General features: G+C 36.9%; 1 protein-coding gene across 5 annotated transcripts in view; it reads right to left on the bottom strand.

Moving 5' to 3' along the window:
- Nucleotides 1-1,106: 1,106 nt before the first annotated feature.
- Nucleotides 1,107-20,780, bottom strand: part of LOC125701930 (splicing factor SWAP) — a 40,029-nt gene continuing 20,355 nt past the window's right edge. For 2 of the 5 annotated variants that reach the window (XM_048964541.1, XM_048964544.1), the window contains exons 14-19: nt 12,398-12,672; nt 7,870-8,025; nt 6,439-6,564; nt 4,821-4,991; nt 4,000-4,072; nt 1,107-1,518 (exon numbers count right to left, since the gene is read on the bottom strand). In XM_048964541.1, the coding sequence (XP_048820498.1) occupies nt 1,453-1,518; nt 4,000-4,072; nt 4,821-4,991; nt 6,439-6,564; nt 7,870-8,025; nt 12,398-12,672 (867 nt within the window). In that variant the 3' untranslated portion in view covers nt 1,107-1,452. Of the gene's footprint in view, nt 1,519-3,999; nt 4,073-4,820; nt 4,992-6,438; nt 6,565-7,869; nt 12,300-12,397; nt 12,673-20,780 lie in introns of those variants that run through there. The other 3 variants (XM_048964542.1, XM_048964543.1, XM_048964545.1) reach the window with 3 other exon arrangements.

Below are 20,780 nucleotides of genomic sequence, written 5' to 3'. Positions count from 1 at the left end.
AAGTCTGAAGTTCCAACTTTTAAGAGCTTCAGAGAATTTCCAAAGACTGTTTAATATAGTCAGATAAACTTATGGAACAAAAACAAGTATGTTAACAGTGTAATGCTGCACTGAATGCTTTCAGAATATGAGGCAAAATTAAAATTAGTGAAGAAGATGATGCTTTACTAACCTCAATCCACAGCTCTACTTCTTTGCTTCATGGAGTTAGTCACTTGGTAAGGATGGGAGAAGTTAAGCATACAGTAAACTTGATTTAAGTAGAAATTTAATTAAAGGGAACTTTGCGATGCATTTTCTTCACAGAAGATGATACTGCCTTAAATCCAGGAAAACATTAATTCTAATGTTATAATTTGTTGTTCCATTAAAAAAAATGGGAGTATGGTCTCAGCTGTCTTAATGCATGAAGGTTAACAAGTGAGAAAGTGTATGTTCCAAAATTATTGGTGGTGTCAAAGTGTTACAATATGAAGAGCTACAAGTGACAACTGATGTGAAATCGTGATCAACGCCAAGACACTGCAGGTATATTTCAACAGCTGTCAGCTTCTTCGTAGAGCCAAGTAGTTCAGTGCCAAACCATTAACTCAATTTGATAGTAGCTGCACTTTGTGTAAGCAAGGTCTCTCTACTTGAAGGAAAATTAATTTTAAACGTTCTACACTAAGATCCCCAAATAATCGACTTTTGGTTTTATAATTAACAGGTTATTCAACAGCTGACTGAAGAGCCAACTAGAAAGCTAAGTCATTAAAAATAGAGTATCTTTAGTAATAGATACTATGCATATACCCCTTAAACTATAAGAAACTAGTGAAAATTAGAACCAAAGTCATAGTAACTGCAATTTGATTACAGATCAGATCACAGACCATTCTAAATAAGAGATAGTAATTATGTCCCCCTATTCAGAAATCTCCACTACTAACATCCATATAAACAAGCATTCTTAGATAATCCTGTGCCTGAAGTGAGATTAAAATTATTTTTCATCCTAAAGAAGCTAGACAGTTGTTATTTCAAAACCAGAAAGAATTAAAGAAAAGAAATACGTAACAGAAGTCAACCTCAAACAGTTAAGGACTCTACAAAAACTCTGGAGCTAATGAAAGATGTTTCGTCCTTTATTATTGTGTAATACTTTTATCACAGAAACGTAGTATTTACAAATATACACATATAGACTGCTGATCATAAAATGTTACTGAAGAATTAGTCAAAAAAATCAATATACAAAAACCAAAAACTTCCCAAAGATATTCTGCCTGAAAAAATTTAATGAAATTTCAAGGAGACAGTTCTGTACAGAAAGACAGGTTTTAGCTCCTCAAGTTCTGGTAATATTAGAGAGTTGTGAACCAAGTGAGCTATGCTCAGCTGTACATTTGAGATGAGGCAGTTTTAACGTTGTTCTTTTACATAATTTCTTGATGATCAGATCAACAGGTCTCAGGAGGCACTAGTTTGAATGTTTTTGGAAGCTGCAAGCATTGCTCTCACTTTGGCCATAAGATCCTGCAGAACACAAGAGAAAAAATGATCAGGCTTGTCTGGGCTTTAAATAAAGATAAAGCATGTGACAGAAAAAAAAAAAACAACAACTGCATGAAGGACTCTGATCACGTAAAATACTGAAATTCATGATCACTGGATAATAACAGTTTCCAGGCTAAGGAAGTGAAATAATTTGGAGAACGTTCATATCACAGCAACTGTTCTTGCAAGTCTGTTCTCACTGCAGTGCTACCAAGTGCTGTGCTTAAGTAATTGGAGTCGTTTCTGAACAACAAAACACAGAAATCATCTTATCTGAAACAGAAAGAAATTATATCTTCCTCAAAACTGTAATAAATACATAAAACTACTAACGAATCAAGGTAAAGAAAAAGTGCAAGAGCTCATTAAGATGAAAGCACTAACAATTCTTTAACAGAGAGCTTTTTGTAAAGCTGAGCCCAAAATTTACATAGCAGCACTATTTTTACATACAACAGTGAAAGAAACATTAAGACTACTGTGAACCCAAGAGCATTTCTCCATCTTGTCTGAGTATCCAGTGGAAACAGCATTACAAAATTTTCCACGTACACACATCTGATAACTGGGTTGCAAAACATGATCAGAAAATAAAGAGTGTTTATCAGTAGTAAATTACAGATTAATTAACACAGTTCTTCACACATGTAACGTAAATAATCCTTGGTACTTTTAAAGCATTTTTCATCCAAAGCTCTCAAAACACTTGATGGTAGAATTCAGCATCACTATTTCACTTTGCAGATGTAAGGAAGTGAATGAGAAAAGATACTAAAACCAGGGTAAACTAGCAGATTGGCAGCAAAAAAATCTTTCTAATAATGAGGCAAATTAAAATTTCTTTGGACCTTCACAGATAAAAACACGCCAAACTAAATCATGCCAGGAAATATCTTGGAGATGCACAGAAGTCTAATTCTTCTTCCTTACTTTTTGAAAACTGTAAGAACTGCATTTTAATATCATTTCTAAGCTACTGAACAGATGCATTTTAAACTGTACTGCAAGTCAATGTGCAGTGCTGGTGATATATGCTCCTCTTAGAGCTGCCCTTTCACAGAATCATAGAATCACCAAGGTTGGAAAGGACCTCTGAGGTCATCCAGTCCAACCGTCCACCTACCACCAATATTTCCCACTAGGCCATGTACCTCAGTACAACATCTACACAATTCTTGATCACCTCCAGGGACAGTGACTCCACCACCTCCCTGGGCAGCCCATTCCAGCTCCTTTGTGCAATCAGATGAATACTAGCTAGCAAATCCGGTGGCATAAACAATATTTAACCCCAGAAACTCATGAACTTTACCTCTGTCTAAAAGAAGTATGTTTTTAAATAGGTAAGGCATTTACTGTACTTTTAAGACTTAATGTCTCTACTCTTACCAGGAATTTCCATGCATTTCTCTGGTAGTTAATGAAGTGCTACGGTGTCAGTATTCCATTTTCTTTTGCCAGTGCCTGCACTTCCTATTTGATTGCATATTCTTGTTTATGGTTTCTTTTCAAAATGAATGACATATTTTATGTAAGATATTAGTCTACTTGTATTAATTTCCAATTACTTCTATTTCTCTAGAGGAACTAAATCTTGGAATGATACTGAAAGGATAATCTACTCATTAAAAAAAAAAAAAAAAAAAGGGAATATAAAAAGCAATTCTGATTCTATATTGTAAATTTCCCAGAGCATAATAAAGAGCTTTCCTCCTCTACACTTGGCATACTGAATCGAAAGAAGTTCAAAACGCATGAAGTTTCTAAGAGGATGAGTAAAATTAAAAATTTTAGAACAGTTTTTACCAGGCAGTAGCTTTTAAAAAAGAAACTGTATTATTTTGACAGAATAGATATCTTAAAACTGTGATAAGGATAGTGAATGCATTTAATTTATGGCATGCCACATAGATACACATACCTGATACGGTTGTAGAAAGCTATGCTGTGAGCCACAGCAGGCTTGAATATAGCAACAACAAGTTCATAGGCATAAGCAGCACCAAGGGTAAGACAAATGAGCTGCAGATATCGCTCAATGCAAAGCATGCAAACTGAGTGTAAGAGGATACATTTTTCCTCCACTGACAACACTACAAACTTTGTTTGCCAAGACGTTCCTTCATCCTTTCATAGAACTTGTTAAGATCACTACATGATAAGACGGACTCTCAGTAATATCTGCTGTTTGCAGTTGGTGTACTGTTCTAGCATAACGTGGACTTTCATATCTTAACAGTATGCTGCATCATGATGAACAGGGCTTGATCTTTAAAGGTTTAATTAAACTTGAAAAGAGAGCCGCTACATAAGCAACAAAATTGCTTTTCTCATAAGCAAACAGATTGACAATAAACATGTCTCTATGCTGTATGCAAAGCTAGAACTGCACAAAGTATTAAGAATTTCCTATGATGGACACACATAATTAAGCAACATGTTTAATTTGTCTATTTGTACCTGAGTGATTTTACTCTGCACTGAAGACACAATCGCTGAAGAGATTTGGCCATCTTTTTCCTGAGAAACTCCCCTAAAAAGTACAATCAGAATTAGAATTCTACAGCATATGTTTTCAAAATGCATTTCACTCATCACCACAATTTGGAGCACTGTACAACTATCTTATGCATTAGTCAAAAGTTCTATCATTCAACCAGAAGGCAGGATAAGTCAAGGTCACAAGACTAACTCCTACACAACCGATTAAAAGAAATCTGAACAGGCTAGGGATTATCAGCAGGACTGTAGAATACTCTGTGGAAATAACCTAACTGTGAACTTCTCAGAGACCTGAAATTTAAACCATTCTGTTAAAATTTTTACTTCAAAGAGTTATCCTGCTTAATGAGAATTACAAACTTAGAATTATGTTGTGGGATATTCCACACAACTGTTATTGTAGGAGTACGTCAAGATGTATACTTGAACAAGAAGCAGAACCTGTTTACCACACATAAGTGATCCTATTTCATCTCAAATGCAACATGAAAAATCCTTTGACAGATTAAATTTGTACAGGGATTTTCTATTTAAAATAGCAAGTGTAGCACAGAAAGCGTTATGTGTTTTCCAGGTTTTTAAATCTGATCCTGGATTACGTGAAAACTCCAGCAGACAACAGTGTCATTGTTAGACTGATGTACGCAGCACTGCTCTTCCAGTGTTCTCTACTTTTAATAAGCACATGTATGTATTTGCACACAGAGCTTCTTACCATCCAAAATATATCAAAAGACACATTCATAGTCAAGAGTCATCAGCATAAGAAAGCGTATTACCTGGAGCGTTCCTGGCTGGATTCCCTGCTCTCCACAGGAGAGACACTATTTGAATGCACAGAATTTTTGTGTGTGGATGGTTTGCCTGGTGACACAGCAGGTGAAGGAGACCTAGCTCTGGACTTAGTTCGTGATCTAGACCTCCTCTTCTTCTTCTTCTCATGGGGACTTCTGTGAGGAGAAAATACTCCATTGAAGGGTATCTACAGCAGCATGAAACTAGCTCAGTGGAAGGCACTTTTCACACTTCTAAAAGATTATGCAGTCCTCTTCCATAGAGCACATGCACTGAGGATGCATTACAGTTGTACCTTGATATCATACTTTTAAGTCCAATACTGCATTTCTCTGGCTGTATCAGAAGCTCTTTTTAATAAATTGCAATAAGCAACTGCTAGTATTGAAGGAGCCCACATGGAATACTACTTCCCAGGTACAGAGGAATTACAGACAGTATTTGATAGTCTAAAGGGTAACAATGAAAAGTCTTTAATTGAAAATTTGAGGAATAACTTTGCTAGAAGTAAGTTCCTTTCCAAACAACATGAGTCACTTGGAATATAATGAGGAACGGAAGCATTTATATTCCCCTGTATTTCTTAGCCCATAAATGAACAAACCATGGAACTATAGATAAGAAAAAGATCTGAAATGCAAATCCACAGTTGGTTTGCTTGCTTTTTAAAATTATCTCAAGTTGATGAATATGAAAAACAATCAGCTGAACTATACTGATGATGTTCTCATTCATACAAATCAATTCACTGGGGGCTGTCAAAAGATGGAAAACTATCTTATGAAACAATACAAATATTTTAAAAATCGCAGGTGAAAGTGATTGCTGCTTCCTACTCCATGAGAGAGACAGAAAAACACCTTAAAGCCTAATCTTAATGGATGACAAAAAAATTCTGTATGCTCAGTTTAGAAACCTTAAGGTATTACTGTATTTTGCATATACATTAGCTGCACATATAATGAATTTTAAAAATTCATTTGCATATTGACTTTAGAGACAAAATATTTCAAGCCTTTTGTGCACACACTTTCCAGATGCTTTTATTTTGCAACTGTTGATCAGAAATAACGGCGGTTATACTACCTCGATGATAGCAGGTTCAGAGAGACTGCATGCAAGGTGCTCTCAAAACAGACATTACTTGTTTCATATTTCACATTCTATTCAGCCAGTAACATAATTGTTGAATGTAAAGCATACCATCTGCTAAGCTGGATTCTCCCCTTATTTGTGCAGATACAGTGAGTACCCAAGCAACTTTCAAATACCAGTAAGAATAACATAGCATATGACCTCTGTAGGGAGCCAAAGAAGATTTGAAACTCCAAATAAATCTCAAGTTTCACAGTCTGTAGACAGTAGTGTATTAATGCTTGCTAAATCAGTTGTACATTCAGCGTTCAAACATACTCAAGATCAGGTTAAGAGGAACCAGTGCTTGGTTTTTCTTTATCCTCCACAGACGTATTTGTTTATTAAAACAGAGCCCCATAGCAAAAACATTTGAATTTCACGTAGGGACTATGCAATACTTCAGGCAACATTTAAAGTATCTTGTGATTCCAGAACATAACCTTCACTTGGATGAGCTGTACTTACTTGGATCGTGCACGTTTCCTACTATTTCCAGGACTATTACTAATGCGATAAGCTGTTGGAACACTCCTTTCCTCTCTCCGCCTTTCTGGTGTGTGAGCTCTCCTCCTAGGTGACCTTGATCGTGACCTAAGCAGGAAAAAACATCCAAAGGTTTGCTTTTTGTTACTTATGTTATTTGCACTGCTATTTTTATTTCAGTGGAATTGTGCTGTCACCAAAAGCAAACATATCACCATTCATATTTTTATTTTATACCAACATGGGGTACCTATTCTCCAAGACTTGTCAGTTGCACAAGAATTTCTTACCCACCTCACGCATTTAGGATGTAGTTATGCTTTTCAGTGCCAACAGTGGGGAAAAAGAACTTTTTTTCTTTCTTTTTTCCAGTATCGTGTGCTAACATCAGTATTTGTATTAGTAGGTGGGAATGTTTCTCTTCAGTGCAGTCACCTATTGTGGCAACAGAGTTTACTAATGCTAGTACACAGAAGTCCAATTTGGCTTGAAGCCTGGAACTGCCAGGCTTAACCTTGTCTTCTCAGATTAATGGTATGTTTTCAGAACTGCTGCATCATAGAGATAAATGCAAGTTTTTGTTTTCAATGCATCTCCAATACTGACAAGTCCAGGAAATTTTATCCCCGCTGCTGCAGAATAAACCTAATATAGCCAATATTTTCACCTGTGCAAGTGACCAACTACCCACAACTGGCATTGTTTGGCACTAGCACTTCAACTTAAAGTATTTTTTCCTAGAAAAAGACCAAGATGAAAATAAAGAATGCATGCCCAGTTAAGATCAGAGATCAACTTAACAGCATAACTCTTTTTTTCTATGATCTGCAATTAAGTGGATATGAAAAAAAAGTGAGTATTTTTTAATAACCAAATAAATTGAATGAGAAAAGTCCTGAAGGATGGAAGGGAAAGGGAGATAAGGTTGAGAAGGGGACAAGATAAGGTTCCAGCTTGAAAAAAAAAAAAAAAAAGAAAGAAAAAACACCAGACCCAAGATGTACCCCCAATTCTTTGTAGCTGCAGTTAATTTTGATCCCACTGACCTATATAGTTCTAATAATTTGTTTGCTTTCAAGTTTATCTACGTACTACAGGTACACCATTCCATGTATACCAAGCACTCATTCTCTTTCATTCTCTTGCAGTGACCAAAAGAGAAGCAATTTGTGAAATCACTGATCTTCTGAAGACTTAAAACTGTATATTTAGCATATACACACGTTCCTGAGCCATTTCTCTTATACCTACAACAGAATGGATCGATTGAAAATGAATAAGTAATCACAATGGCAGTTAAGTGTTGCAAATTAACTGCTCAGTCCCTTAGAAATCTGATCTTTACCAGGCCTTTCAGAAGGAATAAAAAAGGAATAAAAACAACAGATCATAAAGTTTGGGTCAGTCAGACACCTTGACATTTTACCAGGATTTCCCTCAAAAGAGCGCCAGCAGTCAAATCTTTTCGTTGTCGAAGCTGCCTGATAACTTTCCCGCTCTGTTGCTGCTGCCACTGATGAGCTGCTCAGACTCGGTTCCATGCTCAGTGTCCCTGTGGATGCTGTGAGTCTGTGATACGGAGGCACACACTTCACATTCAGAATAAAATGTGCTAGTTTTGGTATTAACTAGAATCCTGAAAAGGCTCCCTTAACCAAAAGCTGAACCTTAGTGAAACATGCCTATATGGACCAGCCTAAAAAAAGTCCAAACAATCAGAAAGAAAAATGCATTAGCTTCATTTTTATGAACTGGATATGATGGTTTTGGTTTTACAACATTCTTCCAATCGCTAAACGTTAAGAACTTTGGCCATTAGTTTCAAACAATTAAAAACAGCTTAACAGTTTTACTGTGACATTACAATTATTACCTTCATTACACTATTATTTCAAGACACTCCATTCCTTTAAAGTCAATAGAACTTGTATTAAGAAGCGTCCCAGAAGTTCAAAGGATTACAAAGCTTGGCATGTCTCATTACAACATCAGAATTAAAACTAAGTGAATTGATACTGCCTCAAAAGTAAGAGAATTGGTTTGGAACAAAGAGCAGTTACTTCCACGTTTCATTTTTCTGCAGATGAGACAGAAAGTATCTCTCTCACACACACGGTATAAAGACAGTATAAAGAAATAGGATCAATATTCAACAGTTCCAAATTTCCACCTCTACTCTTGTTCAAAATAAACCTTCAGATTTCAACTAACCAAATCACTACACCATTCAATAAGCAAAGAGCATTTCTCCATCTCCTCCTCTCACATAAACCATACATCATTAGCTCAGACGCGCTACAGAGAGATCCACTGATAGAAAATTGATGCAGATAAACACAGTCGTTCCTTACTCTTACTGTCCACTTGTGAAATCAAACTTCCCACTGAGGCAGCATACTTCAAACTTCAGCAACTGACAATGTACACAATTCACATGGACTTTTTATGGCACCTCCAAGATGATTAGAAGAAAGGTACCACAAAACATTTACCAGAATCGACCAGAAGGCGCCCAAGTCTGTTTGCCAATAAAGATTTAACACATGTGCCTCATTTTTGACATTAATTACTTATTTATAATAGTTATCTCTTTGGTACTAACATCTCCAAAATAAGCCACACTGGAATACCCTACAATTAAGTTTTTTTACATGGCTTACTCTTTCTATGGCTTTTGTTTAACTTGTCATGTTGGTCTAGAATTAAAGCTGGACCATCCGAGGAGCTTTACGGGACTGTTTGCACCCCAGCTCCCTGAATTAGCCACAAGTTCTCACCCAGTGCTCAACCATTGTTTCAGGCCATAACTTGGCAATTACCATGCATGAGACAACAAATGGAAATAATTTTCTACACTAAATACGGGAATATGAAAAGAAAGAAAAAAATCACATCTAGCTAGGCACCAACATTTGCCTCTTCTGGGGAAATTACTAAGACAAGGCATTATTTTTCCAAAACATTTGAGAGACAAAACACTTCAGTGTCTCAATGGGTTTTGAATCAGCCTCCCACTCTTGATTACTTGATTATTTTAACACCTTTCAAGTTTCAGGAGCAAGAGCTTTAATTTTGGAAATATACTGTTTATGTTAAGGTATAGCAAACACTTTCAGCAAAGCTTGGCTAACTATCACAATCGTTTCTTGTACAATGTCAGACTGTGTGGACAATTTTTCAAGGACCTAATTAGAAATACAGGGCTAGAAAAACCTCAAGAAATCAGACTCCTTAATACTCTCCAAACCATCATTCTTAATGCAGAAATTTCCCATGATGAAGCTTTTACAAGCTGTATTAACCACTGAGAAACTATAAAAAGCTTTCTAGTCTCTCTTCTATCAATTTACATCCATTACTTACTGTCCAAACCCTAGAGACTGAAGAAGAATGTTCTACACCTCTCTTTTTGGCATACACAATGACTCAATTAATCTTTCTCCAGTTTTTTCAGTCATCATTCTAATTCTCTCCCCCTCACCCTATCTAAATCCAAACAAATCAACAATAAAAATATTTCCCATTTTAAACATATCTCTATAAATCTTATTTGCAGTTCTGGAACTTGTCTTCTAGCTGAGGATTCACTCTATCAACACTATGTAAGACCTGCTTGTCTTGCCTGACTTCTTCCAATGTCAAATTTTTACTATATTCCCATCAGCCTACTCCTCACCGATAAATAACAAAAAATATGTGATAAAATGATACGTTTCCATAAAAGTAAACCAATACAGTCACCACATCAAGATCCAAGAAGAAGGTATTCTGTGCTAATTAGAGAACCTCAAACAGAAGTTTAGTTACAGTCTTGTGATATGCTGTAGTTAGTAAGGTAAATTTTGATTTCTAACAGGTCTCTTGATCAGAAGTCTCACACGTGTCCTGCAGAAATCTCAAAGTGAACAGGTGACCACTCAGCACTGATGATACTGCCTTAAGTTCCCGTACTCAATTGGTTTCTGAACGGAAGACCCTCCAGAGGTCTTTGATCTGGTACACTCGGATCAGAAAATATGATAAATGAGAGTCCTCTCCTGTTCAGTTCTAACCTGGCTAAAGTTTTATGATCTGCAAAATGTTCTCAGTGCAAGAATTGGTGCAGTTCTGAAAATTCAGCCAGCCAGCAAAAACACTGGACTTCTCAAGTGTATCATTCAACAGAGACCTAGGAAAAATCCATCCAAACTTAATTAGGTGTTGTGTTGATTCATTACGTTAGGACTACTATGTAACTATTAATCAATTTGTGCCAGAAGGTGTGTTCAGCATCGCACACAAAGATCAGCGTCACTGAGCAGCATACACAGGTGCTGATAAGAATCTTCTCAGATGATTCTTTTTCAAGGTGCTAGAAAAGAATATATTTTTTTAAAATCATCACACTCATGTTACTAATTCTATTCTTATTTTTACCACTGATAAATAAAATAATGGATAAAAATACGAATCATAGCTTGAATTAAGATATGCTGGAGCTCCGAGTGAAGATACTTGACAGGGAGTCAAAAAAAAAAAAGAAAGTGATTCAGTTGATGAGATTTCTCCTCAAGATATCTTTAACTCTGAAAAGACTCATATTCAATTCATATGCAAGGAAAGCTTAATTTAGCACCATTCCATTTACACAATAGTTATGTACAAAAAAGGAATGGTACCAGATTCTGGAATGCAGCTAATAACATACATAGTACTGTGACTTCCAGTTAGTTGAATAAGCAGTGTGTCAGACTGATTGTTTAAGGCCAAGTTATGCTCATTTAATTTCTTTCATCTCTGAACAACAGAGATGTCTTCATCTCTGTAAAGTACCATACCAAACCTAAAAAAAACCAGTAGAAAGTAACATGTTGTAAAGCATTAACACTTGCTCACATTACCATACGTAGACACTTTGTTAAATAAACAGCAGCAACAAAAGTACAGGGAAGATATATGACGAGCAGATCTGTCACATCACCATCAAGAGCTAGAAAAAAATTGAGAAATAACTGGGCCATCTGTTTCTGGGGAAGAAGCATTTAAGCCACAGGCATGTCCACTAAGATAATAAATAATTCTGCATCAGACACACACATAGCTAAGGTAGTATTTATAGGCACAATTCATTTGAACTACAAGTTACAGAAATACTGTTTAGGTATTCTGTTGCATGATCCAGAGACTATAACCCCAATAATATGCCTTTCTGACCAACTGCAGTGACTGCTACGTGGCCTGATATTAGGACAACACAAAGTTTACACACAGCAAACTTTAAAGGTTCTGAGACTCAAAAGTCTTAGATGTAATTAACAACATTAATGGAACATAATATGTATTAGCTTACAGCTGGATAATTAACATAATGTATTTACCCTTATTAATAACCAAATATACAGTGAACTGTGCTGGGCTACACTCTCCTATGGCTTCCTTCACCAACTCTGTTTTCACCCTTCTTGGATGCCTGCCACATCTCTCCAGTCAATTCATCAATCACATCTTTTCATATGCTACCCAATTGCTTGCCTTCCTTCTGAACTTTGCTGTTCAACTACCTGGTTCTCTTTCCTTATTTCTTGCGTTAATATTGTGTCCTGGTTTCAGCTGGGACATATTGTTACTGTACTGCAGCAACAGCCACAAATTCTTCCTTTTGTTATAATCAGACTCCTACACAATATTGCCAAGTACTTCACAGACCAGAGTGAAATTTACTGATGAACATTTTGCACTGTGTAATTAGAAATGAATGATTATTCCATTAGAAAATATTTTCAGAGAAAGTTCATTAAAAAATATTTTCAGAGCTTTTCCACCGTTCATATTTGCTCACTGTCTTCAGGGTGACTATATCTCATCTAATGGGTATGAAAATGAAACATAATTAAAGAAGTGCAAAAACATTTTCAGTATTAGCCACACAGCACTAAAGAACATGGTTGGTTTCCAAACCCACCTTGAATGCCTGACAGTCCTATAGGCAGTGGGAAGTGAGTGCTTTGCTTTTGAATGTGATCTAGATCTGGTCTTAGATGATGAATGATACTTGAAAGGTGATCGAGATCTTGACCGAGATCTTTTCTTGTGTTTTTTTCTCTTTTTTTCTTTTTCTTCATCCCGAGGAGGATCTCTGCTTTTGCTTGAAGGCCTTTCTGCTGCAGAAGTTCTGCTAACTTCTAAGGCAGGTAACGTTCTGACTGCAGTCACAGGACATGATATACTACTGACACTCTGAAATTAAACGTAAACAAAGAACAACAGCATTCAGATCTTTAAGTTGCCTACAGATCTTCAAAAAGTCATACACGTGCAAGCAATGCGTAAGCGTCTCCAATCCTTTATACTAACAGAGGGCTACATCTACTACTGTGCATGACACATAAGTACACACTACCAGCAAAGAAACTTCAGATATCCCACTTGGTAGCCTTGTCAATATACATTTATATACATTTAAATAGAAGAAAAGCAGGATAACAAGTACAACAGCAAGGAAGATAGTAACTAATAATATTCTTATTTTTTTTTTTAACTCATTTTGTGAAAAATACAACCATCTTAAGAAAACAGTTGTTAAATCAATAACAGTTTAACCTTCCATTACTGTTTTAAATCCTCAGTGCATCAGCATTACGTAAAGCACGTGTAAGTAAGGTTCACATCTCCAAAAGTACGGATCTAAAAGCATTTAATGGAGGCTCATACAGTCCCTCACAGTTATACAGGCAAGCTGTAATACACATGCTAAGGCTGTCACCTTAACTAGGACATAGTCCTGAAGTTTTCATCTTTAACTATTAGAAGAAATGTATTCTAAAAAATGGGTACTATCAGATAGCTTTTTATCCATTTGTCCCTTCATTTATAAAGGGCTAAATTTAAGAATACAATCAGGATCTACTGATACTCAACATCAAGTTTTAAAGTCAGTTTCCTCCCTGAGCTCTGTTAGTTTGATAAGAACCTCAAGGAAAACAGCAAAATGAAATACAGCTGATAGAAGTCATTTGAAATAAGTTTTCTTGCATGTATAGGGTTGGAACAAAGACAAAAGTTATAATCCTAACGATGGAGCAGGTCCTTGCTCAAATCATGTTTAGTCAGTCAGTAATTCTGACTACAATTAAGTCAATTAAGCAAAACCTACCACACTCCAAGAAGTTTTCAAATTATCTGCCCATACCCAAAAGTATTCTGCTCAGCACCTTGTGTAGAACAATTCAAGTCAGGCACTGTCGATATGCTCCTCATTTCAAAATCTGTCATTCCCTCAGCTGCCATTTCAAGGCAACTGGAAAAAACAGTTTCCCTGTCATAATTTCTGCTCCACCTGATCTGACACTTTCACTGTTTGATACAAGAACGCTCACCGTGACCGGAATGGAAACTAATACATTAAAAGCCAAAGTAACCAAATTACAAGCAGGTGATCTTTTCCTCTCTCTTTACCCCTCTCCTACTGTGAATATGTCAAGGCAATAATTGAGTACGTTTGAATAATAAGAAATTTGGTTTTGCTTTACGTTAGAGCAATGACTCTTTCCTGAGATTTAACTGATAACTGTTATCACAATATTTACAAGAACAGCAATAAAGCAGCACTAAAGTGGTTTGCTTCAAGGGCTGTAAATATTTTCAGTCATGATCATTTGAGTGACTGGTTTACTGGTGGCCTATTTCCAATTTCACTAACTTCACAATCCACGTGCAATTCCAGACACCTCATTTCCAAACTCAAGGGTTTCCTCAGAGACTACTGCAGCCTACTTTTGTTCCTTTACAATGTTATTCATGTCTTTATACAGTACCCCAGTCTTTTCTTTGAACACTGCTGAATATGTAATAGACCATTTTGCCTTGAAGTAGATAACTCTAATAGCCTGAAACAAAATAGCTGTAGGCAAAGTAGAGTTAAGAGGCAAACAAGATGAGAAAGAAAAAACAACATTTTTCAGTGCCCGAGTTTATTTGGCTGCATGAAACATCAGCTATTATACCACTACCAAAAAGGAAGTTAATAACTGAACAACACGGGTACTTTTAGCTTACACTCAGAGACTATTTCAGCAATCAAAATGAAGAACTCCCTCCAATGCTAAGTATCCCTACATAGATACCAAAAGCACTGGGTGCTGAAATGGAGGTCTCCCCTTGTCTTACAGGACATTCACCACTCCTAGAGTGTTCATCTCTTAGCTGCTCCAACTTACTAATGAACCATATTTGGAAAGCTCCAGCAGAAACCATACTGAGACAATGGAAAGATCCTCCAAATGAACACGTAGGTCCCAAGTGAAAGACTACAGCTAGCACAGAGAGAGAAGCCACGTATCAGCCAAGCTGAGGCAGCACTGCTGGGACCAGGTGCTCAGAAGTCTTCAGGTTCCAACAGCAGGATCAGCTGCCAATAAGCATGCTGAGCCCCTCAGCTGCAGCTCTGTTTGCCATCAACACAAAAATCATCAACAAAATGGCTGGAAACAGACCTGGAGGCAGAGCTCTGTGAAATAACTAAATGCCAGCAAGTTGCCAGGGCACACACAAAAATTTCAGTGTATATAAATACTGCTTCAGAATAAATCTTTGAAAGAAAACAAAACTGCCTTGTGTCTCACAAATGGAAGATGCTGTCAGCGACTTGAGCTTTTACAAGGGAAAACTGATCCGTGCAAACTAAGGTAACAGATGCAAGAGATTGGAAGCGGGAGTGGAGGAGTGGAGCAAATAAACAAAAACTCAAAGCCAGTGCAGATACTGGCTAAGCATTTCCAAAATGCTGTTGTTACTGATCAGACTGTGCAAACCTGCAGGTCAGCAGAATGCAATTTCAGGAAGTGTGGCAGCAAGCTGGTTACCCGACAAGATTTATGATGCATCTCAAGGGAAGACAGATTAACATTTTTTGAGAGCTCTGCTAGGAAATTTTCCAGGAAGCGTTCAACGAACCACACTTCTTTGCCCACCTAGGACAACAGCCTCTTTTTTCAGCCCTCCTTAAATATATAGTGTCAGACTATAGGAGTTCCTCCTCAGTGTTGTATTTGGATCACTGAGGGAAATTCTTCTAAAAGAAAGCTTCCTAAAATAAACATTCCTTATGAGAAACAATTCAAACATGCTTCTTTAGAAAACAAAGATGACCAAACAACTCTTCTTTAGCAGCAATGGGTTAGGAAAGAGCTCTCTCTCAGGAAGGCTTTACAGCTACGTGAGAACAAAACCAGAAGACCAGTTCATAACAAGGCACTTATTTGCAGTATCCATAAGAGCAGGACACACACAGTTTTTCAGGGGTTACATTACCTAATCAATACTCAAAAGCAACATCTGAAGTGAACCAAAAAGGTGCCTATCACAGCAGAACAAAACACTGGCACTGTTCCAGGTGCAAATTAAATTAACTGGTAAAGAGCATTACAACTTAACTAACACTCCTGCAGCTGGACAGTATTTTTTCTGCTCCAAACAGCTTTATTTTGCATTAATTTGAATCTTTATTAGATCAAAGTTGGAAAGAGAGAAGGATGTTACAACTGCAAAGAGTTAATAACTCTACTGAAATGTGAAATCGCTTCACACCCTGCTCTACCACAGAACCTTTTTCACTGCAGATTCCCCCAAAGACTATGCTGAAATATTCCCTGACAGAGAAGTAATAAGTAACTGTCTACCAGCAATGAAAACATAGTATTGCTTTGTGCACCAAAGAGAGCAGAATTATTACCTTAAGAAGATTTCATTAGTCCTACCCTAAATAAAATAAATTACCCCAAAGCAATTAAAAGAGTGATAAAAACACTTGTTCTTATAGAACAAATTAAATACTAGATACTCAGAGACCCAACTGTTTCATCTCTGTTCAGCTGCTGCACGGATGTACAGCAATTAACACTGCACTGACCATGAGAATTTCTTTGAAAACAGAACTTCTCATTTTCAATTCTGAAAGGCCACTGCAAAAAAAACCAAAAAACCAAAAAACCTGTGGTTGTGAATCTGTGTTAGTTACATGGAGCTGTATGCCTTTTTACCCTCAGTAACACGAAGGATAAAATTCAAGCCGTAGAACATTCCTAGTAATTACAGTGTAAAGAATTACAACTCTCAAGTAGTTTTTTGTTTTGTTTTTAATGATAGGTTCTTTCAGTAAAAAAAAAAACAACAAGTTCTAAATGCCAGCAAGATCTCCACTACTTGTGCCCCCAGTGCCACACCAGTATGCAGTCTTCTGAAAAAGTAAAATAAAGGAAATTTCCAAACAGACTAGCTAACAACCCACCAATCATTCCATGTTAAACAGAAGATAATGATACACATATTCTGAACAAAATGTCAAGTGAGAAATGGATGACCCTAAAATGTTTGAAAGCTTTTTTGTTCCTCTGAATACTAAGCTTCTGGGATTCATTATGCAGTTACATTCTGATCACAAACCGATTTTTTATTAAATTTACATGCAAACAGAATATTATGTTATAAATGATCATTATTCTAGGGAAGCACACAGTAACACCTACTGCCTATTGCTCAGAAAGCAGGATCATCTACAGCAGAAAATGTGAAAGATGCACATGACCTGCAGTTCTTGATAACCCTGTTAAGCTTGGAAAAACTTGAATAACACCTTGTTTTTAAACCTGTACTACAACTTCTGTGTCTCTTGTAAACAGCCCAGTCTGCACACACACAGAAAAGAATACTGTTATACACAGGACGAAAGTAAGGACCAGCCATCTGAGAAACAAGCAAAAACCAGGTCTTCAAAAGAGAAAGGATGAAAGAGCCAAAACAAGTTAAGTATTGCTTTGTTCTACAGAATCTTTATATTTAGAGGCATGATAGCAGATGACATTAGGGACAAGCCAATCAAATTATGTGCTTGCTTGTTTTTGCAGCACTATGATAGTGGACTTTTTTCCCCTTGTTTAAGTTTGATTTTAGAGTTTATATAGGTAACAGTCTGGATACAGCCAACTGTCTTTTACATACAGATTAAAGTACTTATCCATAAAGCATTTCTGACAAGATAAAGCACGAGAGATGAGCAGAATACTCACTAGTTGATAACCATCATCAGTGATAACCATCACCAGACATGCTATTAGGTAAATCATGCCTCGTATACAAAAATTACACTGTCCTACACATGCAGAACACCCGCCAGTGCACTACATAGCTGCTTTGAAGAAGTCAAATAGACCAAGCTGCAGGGAGCACATAAAGCTCTGCCCAGCCAGCCACCAGCACTGCCCCCTCCTATTTTTGTCACCACTGTCCCATGTTGTCTGTTGTACCAGTAAATTCTAGGAGATGCCTTCTCTCTTAACTGACTCCAATGGTTGCTTAAGACTTCTTCCTCTGACAAAGAATATACCTCTGCATTTGTGTCTGACTGACTGCAATTTCTCTTTATTGACAAACCCCGTAGATTTCTCAGCATGATTTTCTTGCTACAAAAGCGTGCACTGATCACATACATGAACACAGAAAGGGAGAGGCTACTCGGTTGCTGTTACTCATGTCTCCAAAAAGGATGCTGCAATGTTACTGGAAGCTGATCAGCTTGGGAAACTGAGCTAGTGCCATGTTTTACTGCTCAGAGGAAGGACTAGGCTGTACCCCAACTGTTCTCCTGCAACACTTCAAAGAAGGGTGAGGATCTGTTTCAGAAAAGCTGTGCTGCTTCGCTGCTCAAGCTCAATTATTAGCTTTCTGCTCCTCTTGCTTCATTTCACTTTAAAGGAAAGCAGGAAACAATATAAAACAAAGAATTGAGCTAGGGGAAAAAGTGGATCTAACTGTTTTTGTGATCCATCTGAAGCCAAAAAGCTTCCACGCTCTATATTCTATGGTATCGACTGCCCTTCACATGCAGTTAGTGCAATCAATTGTTTTCAAAGATGTAACATATACTCAATATCAGCCATTTTCTTAAGAAAAGCAAGGTATCAGGAATATCTGACAGAGGTCAAAAAAGCTTTGCTCATTTAATGCATTTCTACACAGTGTGATAAAGGTTTTCAGCATCACTCTACGCTGAGAATACGCATAAATAGCATTACTAGTTTTTATGCAGTATTTTGGCAAGGACAATCTCATGGGAATTATGCATCTCCCATGGAAATTCTCAACCCACTTTCATGCCTTATTGTATTTTTCAACCACTTATGCAATGTTTGAGACAGATTTTAAGCTACAAAAAACCACTGTACTACATTAACTCTATGACCACTGCGTATCAACTTTTGCTCCCTGGATCCACACTGGTTGCTTCTATTCACAAAAGGGAGATGAAATATGCTAAGTGGTATTTTTGGTAGACTAAAATGCTTATGTTTTCATTTTACTAAATTTCTTTTAGTTCCACTGACCAAACTGCAAAATTAGTTTTACATCTCTCTTTCTACAGATTGCATGTATTTCCTTGATTACAGCTACTGTAGTGACCTTTTATTATTGGAGAATACTTTGACCAGCTGTGTTCTCAAATGAATCTTTCTAAAACATGACTGAAAAAGACATTAAAATAAAAAACATTAAAATAAAACATTAAATTAAAATAAATTAAAATAAACAAAACAAAACTGTGCTATGTATTCCTTTATAAATAGACGTGGATATCATGATGCAGCTTACTGGATTCTGGGCACTGACTACAGCAAATGCCTGCTCAGTAAGCCAGTACTGGCACTCCCAGTTTTATTTCAAAAACGAAGGTCACATCAGTAACACTTCAATATACAGTTGAAATTCTAAATAAGCCCATTTACAAACAAACAATTTTCTTCCCAACCTTTTCTACTGGTAAGAAGCAGTGAAAAAGGTTGCTTTAAAATTCTGAGATATACCAGACTTCATCTGTGAGAAAAAGAAATGCCTTCTCTGAAACTGCACACACGTGGTAGAAGAAAAACAGATGTTTTTAGCAAGTAAGCTTGCTTAGAAGTGGAATAAGAGTGAGATTTTGTTGCCAAGTTGACCTGTTTTCTAATAAGTTCAACTTAGAACTTCAGAAATTTCAGATGCGAGTGGGGGCACTCATCTGCTCTTCTGAAAAAGACACAACTGTTACTGAAAAATTATTGATTTTTTCAAGCATTCCCTTAAAGAAAAATGACAAAAGAATCTTAGCTTAGAAATATCTATGTCCTTGAAAAAATCCCTTAAGAAGAACAGACTGAAAGACTCAAGAATTCTGCACTGGCATGGTCTCTTTGCATTCACACTTCAACAGATAACTGGAAAAATATACTGAATGTGTGCCAATCACAGGGAAAATTCATTAGCATTAGCAATGAGAATCCTGAACAGGATTTCTTTTAGCACGTGGTCACTTCTAATTCACAAATCTGCCACCAATCAGACATTGCTGATATGGTTTAACTAAAATACATGTAATTCTCTTTCACATGTCTCTTCTCCTAGAAGTTTTTTGAAGGATAATTCATGATTTATTTGGAAAAAAATCAAGAACTGGACAATGAAGTATTTGCACTGGAATTCTTTCTGTGGGAGTGGGCATGATTGAAAGCCACATCATTCACTCATGTTCCAGCATGTCACAGTTATTACCTGAAATTTTCAATCACTACCCAAAGTTTTGCTCGATCAATGCAATCAAGAATTTCTTGCTGGCCTTTCTAGGAGTGGCATAGTTCCAAAACCAGAAAACTGAGGTTCTATTTCCCAACAGTATTTGTGTTTGCAATATGCACGGTAAGTCTAACTGCAGCACATATAGACAAACACAAAAATATCTTTCTGGCTGGTGTAAGACCCATAACGATACCTTGAAACTACATAAACTTCAGACCCAATTTATGTTGAGTTACAGGTACCTACACAGCCTACACCAAATCTCATTCCTATCTTCTCCCCACAGGCACTGACAGCTACTGCAGTAAAGCCCTGAGTCTAAGCCTATTTCACTGAAAATTGGTTTTGACGTGATTTTTTTTTTTCCCATTAGGAAAAGAGGTTGCCTGGACTTGCTGGAAGTGACCATGCAGATGCTGAAAACACACAGCCACATCTTTTGGCAGGCATGCATGACATCACACTGGATTGGAATGTGTTATGATGAAACAATGTTCAGGCTGAAAGAAAAAAAAAGGGTGACACTCCTGGAAGTAAAGTTATCACTTCATAAACTATGACAAGCACTGGCAGAAACAGAGTGGCTCACTGTAATAGCCAGAATGAGAGAAAAAAAAAAAGAACAAAAGCCAAGAAGAAAACCAGCTCCTTCTCCTCTAGGGAAAGGATGAAGTTAAGCAAAGAAAAACTTGAATGGAAAATACACAATGCATGTGGGAATGTGATATTTGGATTGAAATTAC

The sequence above is a fragment of the Lagopus muta genome, chromosome 17, assembly GCF_023343835.1.
Source record: "Lagopus muta isolate bLagMut1 chromosome 17, bLagMut1 primary, whole genome shotgun sequence".
In the NCBI taxonomy this organism is placed as follows: Eukaryota; Metazoa; Chordata; class Aves; order Galliformes; family Phasianidae; genus Lagopus; species Lagopus muta.
This window is presented reverse-complemented; position numbering and strand designations above follow the sequence as displayed.